General features: G+C 39.6%; 1 protein-coding gene across 4 annotated transcripts in view; it reads right to left on the minus strand.

Annotated features, from left to right (window-relative positions):
* CDC14A (cell division cycle 14A) overlaps positions 1-14,090 on the minus strand; it is a 187,008-nt gene that overhangs the window by 65,942 nt on the left and 106,976 nt on the right. For all 4 annotated transcript variants that reach the window (XM_049880249.1, XM_049880250.1, XM_049880248.1 and 1 more), the window contains one exon: positions 11,422-11,509. In XM_049880249.1, coding sequence (XP_049736206.1) covers positions 11,422-11,509 — 88 coding nt within the window. The remainder of the gene's footprint in view (positions 1-11,421; positions 11,510-14,090) is intronic.

Consider the following 14,090-nt stretch of genomic DNA (forward strand, 5'->3'; position numbering starts at 1 on the left):
CCACCAATAACTTTAGGTCTGTATACACTTGCCTATTGTAGCTATTTCATTTAAGTGGAATCATAACATCATTTGTCCGTTTGTGACCGACATTTCACTCGGCATGATGTCGTTTTCAAGGTTCATCCGTGCTGTAGCATGTATCAGGACTTCAGTTCTCCTTATGGTGGAGTAATACTCCATTGTATGTATTTACTGAGTTGTTTATCCATTCGTTTACTGTTGGACATTTAGGTGGTTTCCATCCCCAAAACAAAGGCATTCTTGAAACATTCAAGTGTGCACAGAAGGCCTACAATGAGTCTTTGTGCTTTCTGCTCCACCTTGAGCATTGTTCTCCATTGGACAAATAAGTTTCAACTACAGTTAAAACCTTTTTACCAGATGTATAGTTTTAGTCGATAGTACAATCCCCCCACAAGGGAGATTAATGATTATTAAGCACAGATTATGTCTTTAATTGAAGTCCCTGAGTGGTGCAAACTGTTAAGTACTCAGCTCCTAACCAAGATTGGATATTTGAATCCACCTCACGAGAAAGGCCTGGAGATGTACTTCTGAAAAATCAACCACTGAAACCCTACGGGGCACCGTTTTACTGACACACGTGGGGTTGCCACTGAATCAGAATTGACAGGACAGCAAGTGGTGTATGTGCTCGTGAGAATTACATATAATTTCTCTTTTAATCACTAAAACAATCTCTTAAACTCAAGTTGGCTAGCCCCATTTAACAGACTGAGAAACTAAAAGAGGTTGAATAATATTTTTGTGGACAGTTTTCTTTTGGGGAGAGAACAAATGCTCAACTCTAAACCCCATTCTGTTTGGGGAGGATCCATCATCGTGTGACTATTGACGGGAGCTACAAAGTTATCAGGATTACACACACATGACCTAGACTTTGCCCAATCAGCCCAGGCCCCAAGCGTCAAGAGGACTGATTTCTCAGCACACTAATTTCCACACCTGGAAACCATTCAGCGTTCCCTGATTGACTGAATACCAAGGTAGCTGCTCTTGTTTAAAATTCATTCATGGTGGCAGACTCCATGAGCGGCGATAGCAACAGCCAGCAAAGTCTACCAGACAGTTCCTGCACCGTGCCTTTGGCTCTATTTCCTGCTGCCTCTGATCCTGCTTAGCTAGTCATTTCCTCTTTTCTCTTAGCTCTAGCTCCAAGTCAATCCTCTGTTAACCTGCTCTGTGATGCTGTGGCTGGGGTCCATATATTAACAGTGCCCAGACTACCTTTCCAGCTGGCTTCCTGTTAGTTCTGAAAATGGAGGCACTTCAGGCAGCTGAAGGTCAGAGGAGCGACTTCTTTCTGTTCTCCTGCCAACATCACTTCAGCAGCAGAGATAGGAGCAGCCAGAGCTTCCAGCTTAGTTCAGCCCGCCCAGCCCCAACCAGCTGTACTCACTTCAGAGGCTGGAGCACAGCCTCGTGGTCTCCACTCCTCAGCCCCCAAATCCAAACACAAGCTGCTGGTGTTCCTTTCGAAGATTCCAGCACCAGCCCTCTGGCTTCTACTCAGAGCCCCAGGTTCCGATAATCTCACCTCTTCTCTTTTGTTTCCCAATCTTAAAGGCAAGAGCTGTTGCCTGCATGATGTTCTGGTTTCTTCAATGTTGCCTTTTTACTGTTTAGCCTTCTTTGTGACAAATTTCTTGTATTAAATTATCTCTGTTCTAATACCTGATGTGGTTTCCATTTTCCTATCTGGACCCTGCCGATACAGTTTCTCCCTTGGATCCAGCTCGTTTCCTAAACCTAGTTCTTGTCTTCCCTGGGAGTCTGTGAGCTGTCCGGCTTACTTCAATAAATGCCTTTTTGGTTTAATTTACAAGAGTTAGTTCTGCTGCCTGCAAACAAACACCCTAACTGACACACTTGTCCAAGGTCATCGAAAGAATGGGGGCAGAACTAGAATGCAGGCCTAACTAGCCCACAGTCCAGATAAATGTTATTTTCGTAGACCATGCTGCTTTTGAGCAAGCAAGTAACACAGATTTTATTTATAATCTTTTGCATAGAAACAGTAACTTATATACACACCTTTAGAGAAAACAAATGCTTTCCAACTTGGAAAAATCAAATATGTTTTCCTAGTTGGTTTATTTGCTTAAATTACTTCCCAACAACAGATTTACAGCCTGCTATGGATTGAATTGTGTCCCCAAAAAATATGTGTTGTAATTCCTAACCTGTATGCCTGTGGTTATAATTCCATTTGGGAATGGGTTGTCTTTATATTTTAATGAGGCAGGATTAGTGTAAGGTGTGTCTTGCGTCAATCTCTTTTGAGATATAAAGAGGATTAAACAAGCAAGCAAGAGAAGCAGAGATGGGATAAGATAGATGCCAAGACACATGGAGATCTCCAAGGAACCAGGAAGCAGAAGCTGAAGACACAAGGACCTTCCTCCGGAGTCAACGGAAAGAGAAAGCCTTCCCAAGAGCCAACACTCTGAATTTGGACTTCTAGCCTCCTAAACTGTGAGAAAATAAGTTTCTGTTTGTTAAAGCCATCCACTTGCGGTATTTCTGTTATAACAGCACTAGGAAACTAAGACACAGCCTAAAGGTAAAAAAGGACTGTGGTTTGACTTAGTAAGAGCTTTTCTAGCGGAATCAAATAACTAGTCTACCCAGTCGTTATTAAAGGTAAAAACTGCAAAATGGTCAGATAAATGGAATGGGAGGAAGAAGGACCCTCTGGGTTCCTACCATATCTTGCACCTCCATGACGACACCTTCACCCAGTATGCAAATGGTCGATTTAGTGTCTATCTCCTTCCCCACCCCAAGTCCATAAGAACAGCTCTTTTCACATATGAATTTCTATCAGGAGTAAATGGCATTATAGATAATATACCTAATCAGACTATTAAGAAAAACAATGAGTATCTTTGAGAAAAGAACCCTGGACAGAACTGTCCAAATACAGCAATAAGATACTGAATAAGAATATTAATGGTAATAAATATAGCATCTAAGTTTTTTAGCATTTACTGAGCGCTTACTATGTGCCAGGCAGTATGCGAAGTGATTTATGTGGAATATCTCATTAAATCTTACAATTACCCAATTACTGATGCTTGGAAAAGTCAACTGCCCTGTGCACACATGGCTAGTAAGAGGTAGAGCCAGGATTTAAAGGCTGGCAGTCAGATTTCAGGACTTGTGCTGAGGCTGACTTCATGTAAGACCCAACTTAGTTCTTATTTGTTAGGCATCCAAATAAGGGAACCTTGTATGCACATTATATGAGATAAAGAGCCTGATGAACGTAATGGGTTCCCAAAGCTTCCTATGCACTTCCTACAGTTGGTGAGCAGGTTTTTCAGAAATGCTCCAAAGTGTTTAAAATTAGTTATAGCCAACAACTAAAAGATCCTATGGCCTCTGAACAACTGTGAGTGCCATCAGTGTATCTGGGTGCTTGGGATGGGAGGCTAGTTTTCGCCATGCGCTCTCGGGAAATCCCAGAGCAGTCACGGAGTGGAAAGAACATTCATCCTGCCCTTATGCCATCTGACCACTAGATGGAGCGCTTGTGTCAAAAAAGCACAAGCAGACTGGAGGCACGCAGGAGTGGAGCTGATGAAGGCCAGAAACAGATTTTCAGAACTGAAAGAGATCTTATATTTCATCCCATCCCAGTCCCTCATTTTTTTAAAGCTGAGGAAACTGAAGAACACCAGAATCAAATGACTAGTTCTCGCAGTCATTATTAGAGGTAAAAACTGCAAAATGGGCAGGTAAATGTGGGAAGAAATATGTTTATTGGACACATAAATGGTAACAATGTTATCATAGTATCTGCTATCGAATAAGCACCTAGAATTCCTGATACACTTGTCCCTAATAAATAAGAATTTACTGTTTAACAAAAAAAGAGTATGGTTCTCCTCTTCACACTCCTACAATGTGAATCAAGACTGCTGAAAGGCCTACTTGCTCTCTGTACACACACACACACACTCTCTCTCACACACACACTCTCTCTCACACACACACTCTCACACACACACTCTCTCACACACACTCTCTCACACACACACTCACACACACACACACTCTCTCACACACACTCTCTCACACACACACTCTCACACACACACTCTCACACACTCTCTCTCTGTCTCTCTCTCTCTCTCTCTCTCTGTCTCTCTCTCTGTCTCTCTCTCTCTCTCCTCTTTTAATACATTCTGCCCAGGTCCCACGATTTTAGGGCTTCCTTTTGCTACAGCCTTGCAATGGCTCTTTTATGATTAATTCCTTAAAAATCTTAAAAAATGTTTGAACATCCGTGGGTAGTGCAAACAAATTAACGTTCTCATCTGCTAACTGAGGCAGTCCCTAGGTGGCTCAAATGGTTAAGTGCTCAGCTGCTAACCAAAAGGCTGGAGGTTTGAGTCCTCCCAGAAGCACCTCTGAAGAAAGGCCTAAGGAGCTACTTCTGAAAAATCCTGTGGACCACAGTTCTCCTCTGACGTACATGGGGTCACCATGCATCAGAGTCGACTCGACAGCAACTAGTAATGAGCACATGCTGTGTAAACCACTTTACACGTGTTCTCTCTAATCCTCACTAGGTGCCCACAGTATGAACCATATTCTCCCCATTTGCTATATGAGGAAATAGCAGCTCAGAGAAACTGAAGAACCCACCAAGTCATACAACCAGGAAGGGATAAGGCCAGGCTTCAACCTGCCCGGCTCTTTGTACGGGCTTCGCTCATTAAATGAACAGGCTGATGCATCAAATTGTTGGGATTCTCTGTCTCAAGCTATCCTTCTCCGGTGGTGTTTTTTTGGTTTGGTTTGGTTTTTTAATAGAGGTGAGAATGGCATTCAAACCAGAAAACCAAACCCACTGCCGTTGAGTCAATTCCGACTCATAGTGACCCTATAGGACAGAGTAGAACTGCCCCATAGAGTTTCCAAAGAGAGCCTGGCGGATTTGAACTGCAGACCTCTTGGTTAGCAGCCGTAGCACTTAACCATTACACCACCAGGGTTTCCAGAATGGCATTACCACTTTAAAATGTGTTTTTCAGAAAATTTGAAACCCAAAATGTTTCATTCTACTGCTGTATCATTCATCGATTCAAAATTATTTAACAAAAAAAGAGTAGGGCTCTTCTCTTCCCCATACTCCTACGACGCGAATCAAACTGCTGAAAGAAACGCCTACTTGCTCTCTGTTGACACAAAAACACATTTAAGACTTTTATAATGCATTCTGCCCAGGTCTCAACTTTTTAGAGCTTCCTTTTGCTACACCCTAGCAACAGCTATTTGATTAATTCCTTAGAAGTCTTAGCTTGTCCACTAACAAACCCCTAAAATGACTTCCACGGTTCCTCCGGAAACACTGAGTTTCTCAACTTGGGGAAAAAGGCGATGGGGGGGGGGGGTAGCAAGATTTCACTGTAATTAGATCAGGTTCATAAATTCCATCACGAAATTATTTTTAAAGTAAAAAAAAAAAAAACATACAATGATGAATCCGTGAAACATCTCACAACATGGATGAATCTGGAGGGCATTATGCTGAGTGAAATAAGTCAACCACAAAAGGGCAAATATATGACACGCTATTTTAAAAACTCAAGAAAAGGTTTACACACAAACAATCTTTGATGGTTATAAGGGAAAGGAGGGGTTGGGAGGGGAAATCACTCACTAGATAACAGATAAGTGGTAACTTTGGTGAAGGGAAACACAATACACAATAAAGGAGAGGTCAGCACGACTTGACCAAGGCAGTCATGGAAGCTTCCTAGACACATCCAAACACCTTGAGGGACAGAGTTAGTGGGGCTGAGGGCTGGGGACTGTGGTTTCGAGGGACATCAAGGTCAATTAGCATTTCATAGTTCATAAAGAAAATGTTCTACATCCTACTTCAGTGAGTAGTATCTGGGGTCTTAAAAGCTTGTAAGAGCCCATTTAGGATACATCTATGGGTCCTAACCTGTCTGGAGCAAAGGAAAATGAAGAAAAGCAAAGAAACAAAAAAAATATTAGTCCAAAGGACTAATGGACCACAGGACCACAGCCTCCACCAGCCTGAGCCCAGAAGAACCAGATGGTGCCCTGCTACCACCACCAACCGCTCTGACAGGGATCACGACAGACAGTCCTGGACAGAGCAAGAAAAAAATATGGAATAAAATTCAAATTCACCAAAATGACCAGACTTACTGGTCTGACAGAGACTAGGGAAACCCCCAAGGCTATAGCCCCCAGACACCCTGCTAACTCAGAACTGAAGCCATTCCCAAAGTTCATCTCTCAGCCAAAGATTAGACAGGCCTATAAAACAAACAACACACATAAGGAATGTGCTTCTTACATCAATCAAGTATATGAGACCAATGGGCAACACCTGCCCAAAAGCAAAAAGAGAAGGCAGGAAGGGACAGAACACTGGATGAATGGGAACAGGGGTACAGGCTGGAAAGGGAGAGAATGCTGGCATATTGGAGGAGGTGCAACCAATGTCACAAAATAATCTATATATAAATGTTTGAATGAGAAACTAGTTTGCTCTGTAAACCTTCACCTAAAGCACAATAAAACACTTAAAAAAAAAAAAAATTCAAGGAATGGTCAGGGAACAAGATGAAGGTGACTTACACCCCAGCAGTTTACCAGCTAAAGGCACAGTATGTGCGAGGTAAGTCCCTGGGGCGGGGACTCCCAGCCTCTTCCTGAACCACTGAACTGCACAGCAGCTTCCCCTGTGCCAGACCTTCCGAGCCCATCACCAGGGCAGCTTAGGGTCTGTGGGTGAGGCCCCAGGGGGACAGAATGCTGGCAGACCCACCCTGCACAAGAGGGCCACAAAACTCAAAGCGAGCAGAAGCTAACGAAGCCTTAGGACTGAATGTGGGGGATGCTGAGAAACCCAAACAACCAAAGGCAGCTTCCTGTCAAAGCCAGGGAACAACTTCATCCCAAACAAGATCAGCTGCACAATATTTCTTGAAAGCAGCTTGGCATCAAGACAGCATGAACCTATTTCTGTAAGTCACAAAATGATGCTGGAATTTTCCAAAATAAAAGTCACTGACATGAAAACAATGGGATAGATCACTTTTTCCTAGAAAATACAAAAACCATCTTTAGTTGATTATACCAGTGATTTTTATCCTGTGGTGGAATACACACTTTCATATACAGCAAGTGGTACTTCCTGTACCTGGGACAGTATTTTTAAGGACAATTAAAAGATAGGAATCAAAAAAAGCTTTTTTTAATTTACAGTTATAGGCTTATACAAAAAATACAGTGGAACTTCTAGTGGCAATCAGCTCTTAAAATGGGGATTTATAAACATTTTCTCAATGTCAGTCTTATATGAAACTGTTACATCATAAAGGCCAGGCAAAAATTAGGTAAGTGGCACTTTTTCGACTTTATTTTCAGTGTTGAATGGGCACGATGTTTGCAAGGGAAAAAAGATAAAGGTATATAGGTCAATATCTTAAAAGTGGTTCTTTTTTTTTTTTTTAAACTAATATTTTATTGTGTTTTTGGTGAACGTTTACATGGCAAGTTAGGTTCCCAATTGACAACTTCCATGCAAATTGTTCAATGACATCAGTTACATTTTTCACAATGTGTCAACATTCTCTTTAATTGTGTTCTGGTTGTTCCATTTCAAGTACTCTAGTTTCCCTGCCCCCATATCGTCTCATCTTTGCTTCAGAGTAAACGTTGACCTTTCAGTCTCACATAGATGGTATTTCAGTAAAGCACTGTTCTTATGCGTAATATCCTTTATTTTGTGTGCCGGTCTACTATTTCACTAAAAGGTGACCTCAATAGACAGGCTCAGTCCAAGTTTTAAAGAGTGTTTCAGGGCAATAGTCTAAGGGAGTCCTCTGGTTTTAACTGGTCCAGTTAGTCTGGCCTTTTTTAAGAACTTGAGTTTTGTTCTACATTTTTCTCCCATTCTATCCAGAACCACCTATTGTGACCCCAGTCAGAATGATCAGCGGTAGTAACTGGGCACCATCTTGTTCTTCTGGTCTCAGGGTAGATGAGATCCTGGCTTGTGTAGGCGATCAGCTTTGTAGGCTTGTTTCTTCTCTGAGATTTTGGTTACCTTCTTACTCTTTTGCTCCTGACGAGGTGACACCAATAGCTGTATCTTAGGTGGCCACTCACAAGATTTTAAGACCCCAGACACCACTCACTTCACTAGGCAGCAGAACATGAACTTTGTCATGTATACTGTGCCATTTGACTGAGTTGTCCCATGAGACTATGGTCTAAGCTTTGAAACCTAGAAAAGCAACCTCAGAAGGTGTTTACTTATGTCTGAGGAATATCTGTAGTTGTATCTTTCATGAATATATGTGCCTGCGAACACATAACTATATTTACATGTACATACAGAATCTGTTCTTACCTATGTATACACCTGTACCTACCTGTATACCTATATGCTTATAGGGTTTGGGATCCATATATGATCACACACTCATTTTTTGGTCTTTGTTGTTGTTGCCCTCTTATTTGTGCCTAATTCTTTAGTACAGGTGTCCTTTTCTCTTGAGCACTTCTCAGCGACATCATTTACTTTGGTCATGCTGTACTCACTATAAGCACATTCAGTGCCACTTTCCCCTTAAAAAAGTCTGTACTTCTTTTTATTCTTTATCTGTATTGCTTAGATTTTTTTACAGTAACAGGTACTTCCTTTGTTAAGAAAATGAAAATTTAAAAAAAAATTGGAATCAACCTGTGTTTTTGAATTCATATTTTCCCAATTGCTGGCTACGTGAACCTGGGTAAGCTAGGTAATTCCTCTAAGTCCCCATTTTCTCTTCCATAAAATCACCACCCCCTACTCTAGAGGGTGGTTCTGTTCATTAAGTAGACAATGTGTGTACAAAGAGGCTTAGCACTATTCCTGGCAAATAAGCAAATGGTAGCTATAACTGTTCCCCTATATTTCAAAGCGAGTCCAAAAAAAAACTTTTTTTTAAGATTTTTACAATTGAGAATTATCACACAAGCTATATATATCCTTTTTATCTGGTGATTCTACTTCTAAGAATTTATCTTCATGAAGAAACTAGACCTACAAAAAGATACGTGAATGTGTATGCCAACCACAGCAATTTTAAAAAAGTAAAAACTGTAAACAACTTAGAGCTCATTTAAAAATAAATTAACTAAATCACGGCATAGTCATACAATGGAATGATATACAATACAATCACAGAAAATGATAATGTAGGTATATACCTACTGCCATAGAACGAAGCCTGTGATATGTTAAGTAAAAAAAGCTAGCTATCAGACAGTAATTATGTGATGGTTCTATTTATGTAAAAAAGAGTATATAAATGTGTGTGTGTATACACAGATACAAAATGTCTATAGGTAAAAACTACAGAGAGGCAGACAGAGGAAAATCAGAATCACCAATAATCCCACCACCAACTAGTAAACTTCGGTAGAATTATAGGTCATTGTTATGTTCTTTTTATTCGTTCATCTGCGTTTTCTTCTTTTTGAAAAATAACTATGTTATTACATATACATATTTTAAATGATTTTTAAAATTACTTCTCTTTAAGAAACTTTTATAAAACACATGAATCCCAAATGGTAAAATTCCTTCTGCTTTGCCCCATGTACGTCCAACAACAAAGTCACTATTGAAACAATACACCTACTAAGATTTTCTGGATCTGAGTCAGATAATTTTGTTCAAATGGCCAAAGGTAGGTTTATTCAATCCTGTCTTGACAGACCAACTGTCAGAAAGTAGTTTCCTCAGGCATTCAACATGTTATTCCTAACAACACAACATAAAAAAAAAAAAAAAAAAAAAGTTTTTTTTTTTTTTTTTTTTTTACATGACAGAGGTTAATTAATCAATGTCCAGGGCAAAAAATTCACTAGCAAATTCATGAATGAGAAGATCTAATTCTGGCTTCACAGTAAAGGTCTCCCATTTGTTAGCTTAACTCTAAAAAAACTCTGTAGACCCGGATAATTCATCCACAGTGGAAAACCACGATCCAAGGAGAGTTCCCAACTAGAAATGTCAGAGGTATAAAATGATAACCATGCTTTTGGAAACTGCAGCAAATTATCAAGTTTAAATTTACGAGCAACAATATATAATGAAACGAAGTTTTAGAAGAAATAACTGATGATGATGATGATGATGAAAGAAGAATAAATCTAGTCTAGGGGTTGCAAATTATGTTCCCTCTAAGGACTGGTGTTGGACCTCAACAATAAAAAATTAGCTTTTATGTGCATGGGTCATATTTTTTCAATTTTATGTACTACTTCCATAAATTATTCTTAAATCTTTGGTGCCTGTGATTCCTTGTCTTCTGGCCATGGTGGCACAGTGGTTAAGCACTTGGCTGCTAACTGAAAGGTCAGCAGTTCAAACCCACCCATTGTTCTGTGTAAGAAAAATGTGACAGTCTGTTTCTGTAAAGATTACAGCCTTGGAAACCCTATGGGGCAATTCTACTCTGTCCTATAAGGGTGCTATGAGTTGGAATCAATGTGAAGGCAAGGGGTTTAGGGAATGTTAGCAAATGGAAAAAAAAAAAAAAAAAGAATAGATAATACATATTAATGAGAAAACTCGCATAACTGACCATATTTCATTCAATACATTTATGTTTTGTTTTGCTTTTATTATTTTTTTCCTGAATATATACACCTATAGCTAAATATGTACTATAAATAAATATAATTACTATCAGCTAGAAAATTATTCCTAGTTGTTCTGATGGAATAAGGTATCAGCACAGGGCAATGTTGAGGAGCCCAGCTCTGGTTTGGAGTACCAGTTCTGCCTATTACTATGACTCTTTGGGCAAATTCCCTAATTTCTAATAAGCCTCAATTTCCTCCAGTGTAAAATAGAGATAATAGTACCTACATCTCATGGAGCTGTGTGTACATTAAATGAGATAATGCTGTGATTAGTAACTAGCATGTATTCAATAAATGACACCTATTACCATCAACATTATTATTCAACATGGTGCTCCCCAAAGAATATCTTGATGTATACTCTGTTGCCAAATAAATCTGAGAAACACTAACAGAATACAGCAACCTGCTTATTGGTTTGATTAGTTTAGTTCTCAGACTCTTCTTTGATAATTGGGTCTGACAAAGAGGTCATCTTAATTATGACAACCTGAAAATTTTCAAGTTTTAAAACAGTGATTATAACTCCACCCACTGGAACGATAATATTTAACACACTAATTACTACTGTTCAATTTTTTTTTCTAATTATAAATAGATATTCTTTGAGGAATATTACCAAAGGAAAGAATTATCTGAGGAAATTAAGAATATTAAAGATGAACCAAAATAAATTTTTGGATGGTAACATAAAGAAAAACCTACCATTTTCAATTTTGCTTTTTGGATGTGGTCCACTAAATGCTAAAAATTTTCCTGGAACAATCCAGTTGAAGTCACCATTTTCAACTCGCTGGCAGAATTTTGTGAGAAAAGAAAAAAAAATATTTTATAATTTTTATACAATTAAGGAAATAATTTAGGAAAGTTACAAATAAAACTGCTTTTCACTATTAGTACTAGACTAACTGGACATACGTTAAGATAAAGTAAAATAGCTTAAAATAAAAATACATCAGATTCTCAAAATGCTACTTACAAATCCAATTCACTGCAAGAACATTTTATCTAGACTACACAGAAGTTTAAAAACAAACCAAACCCAGTGCCGTCGAGTCAATTCCAACTCATAGCGACCCTATAGGACAGAGTAGAACTGCCCCATAGAGTTTCCAAGGAGCGCCTGGAGGATTCGAACTGCCCACCCTTTGGTTAGCACTTAACCACTACGCCACCAGGGTTTCCTACAGAAGTTTAGAGGACTTTACTTAAAGTGGAGGTACTTTGCTTAAGATACTTTTGTCTCTTGGCCACTCTACAATGAAATGAAATGAAAACAAACACTTTTTGTTTCTACAATAAAGAAAGGGGTAAGAGAAAACAGGAGACATGAGCACTTTCCATGAACATGATAAACATACTTTAAACACCGGAAAATCCGTAACTGTGAGGGCCATGATGAACAATGGCCTCCGAATTTTTTCAGGTTTCACAGGTTGATGTCTGTTGTCAATGTTGATTTTTAGGCAGAGAAAACGGAGGAAGCAGGGGTGCGGAATAAAGGCTCATTAACCCTTAACCAGCACACAACTACAGTTAGTCCCCAGGTTATGAACGTCCAACTTCTGGACAACTTGACTTAGGAACTACTCCAACTCGCCCTTTAATGTTATGTAAATTTGCCTTCACTTTGAAACAACCGAACCAACCCCTACTTGCAACAAATTCTTCTTCACAACCACCTCCACTTACTGCACTTACAGCTGTCAAATCACTGAAAAGGGTTCAAGCCTTTCCTTGCACTTTTTTAAAAAAAAACCAAAACACCAAACCCGTTGCCATCGAGTCGATTCCAATTCATAGCAGCCCCGTAGAACAGAGTAGAACTGCCCCATAGGGTTTCCAAGTAGCGCCTGGTAGATTCGAACTGCCAACTTTCTGGTTAGCAGCTGTAGCTCTTTACTACGCCACCAGGGTTTCCACCATGCACTAAAGTAAAGCCAAATAAGAACCGTATGCACCCGTTCCGACTTACCTACAAATTCCACTTAAAGACACACTTAGCATTGGATCCCGTTCTAACTGAGGACCGCCTGTAGAGTCAACCAAGGTCTACCGAAGGGGTTGCAAACCTGCAGGGGCCAGGCAGGTGACATGAGTAAGAGCAGCTGCTCTTCAGCACTACCTAGTTAGTAACCCCGCTGGAAAGTTGACCCAGCCTTCCAACTGGGTTTTCACGTGTCATCTTCCTATTTTTGAGTTATTTTAAGTTTTTAAATGCTATGAAGCCAAATAAAACATACCTGTGGGCTGACTTTGAGCCCCAGCTGTCAGTCTCTGGTCTACACACACTAAGAGATCCTCAGAAAAGACGTGCAGACCACTGTGCAGGCCAAGAACCCTCCCATCTTCACTGTTCTTCCCTTTTTTCATATGCTCAGACTCCACAGGACACTGGGGCAGGGTTATGGTTATACATGACTTCTCATGTAATGGGGGCCATTTGTGTAACGCACCACAAAATGGACACATCACCTCCTCATCAGGCCTTCTTTAGCCTTCCCGGCTAAGCACAGCTGCAACCTCCAAGTCTCCCTCCTCAGGGCTCTCACAGCACTTCACAGAGATCTCCACAGGCAGGCAAGGAACACAGTCCTCTTCACTGGGCTACAGCTACTCATATAAAAGACTCTCTCCCCCACTACACAGCCAAACGCAGCGTTTGTGCTCTACTGTAACAGCTTAATAAATATTTGATAGATAAATTAGGGCTATGCCATAAAGGAAATCTGGAACCTCTGCTTATATTACCCATTATCATTTCCATGAAAATCAAAACCGGACTATACAAATTTTAAAACGCATAAGTCTCTTTCCAGTTATACAAAGTTATAAATGAAACTTCACATGACATCTTACAAATGTCTGAATTGCATTAACCAGTTGTTATAAACATAAAATGTCCCTAAAGAATTCTTAAAGACACTATGAATATTATGAGTACACATGCCATATTAAATCGCAAGTGAAGCCATCTGTTTGTAATAATGGGCATAAAAAATTTTATACACAATTCCTTATGGCAACAAAACTTTTTTTTTTTAATAGAGTGGTCTCAAATTAATGGTCCACAATTAATTACCTTCACAAGTAATTATTCAATGTAAAACATTAATAAATTCTTCAATTTTTGAAACTCAAGAATAAAGATCTGCTCTACTGATCAAAAGGCTAAAACCAGTTTTTTATGAACAGTAAAAGAAAACTAGGTCTAGATAAATACATTTTGCTATGTCTGTGTGTTTGGATTATAGACATCCATTTGGTTAAATAGCAACCTTTTATAATCAATCATATGGAGACAGGCAACTGACTAAGATACATTCAGGCACAGACCAAAAGAATATGTTTGCAAATCTGCCTACTGAAAAAGA

This window comes from Elephas maximus, chromosome 3 (genome assembly GCF_024166365.1).
Source record: "Elephas maximus indicus isolate mEleMax1 chromosome 3, mEleMax1 primary haplotype, whole genome shotgun sequence".
Classification (NCBI taxonomy): domain Eukaryota; kingdom Metazoa; phylum Chordata; class Mammalia; order Proboscidea; family Elephantidae; genus Elephas; species Elephas maximus.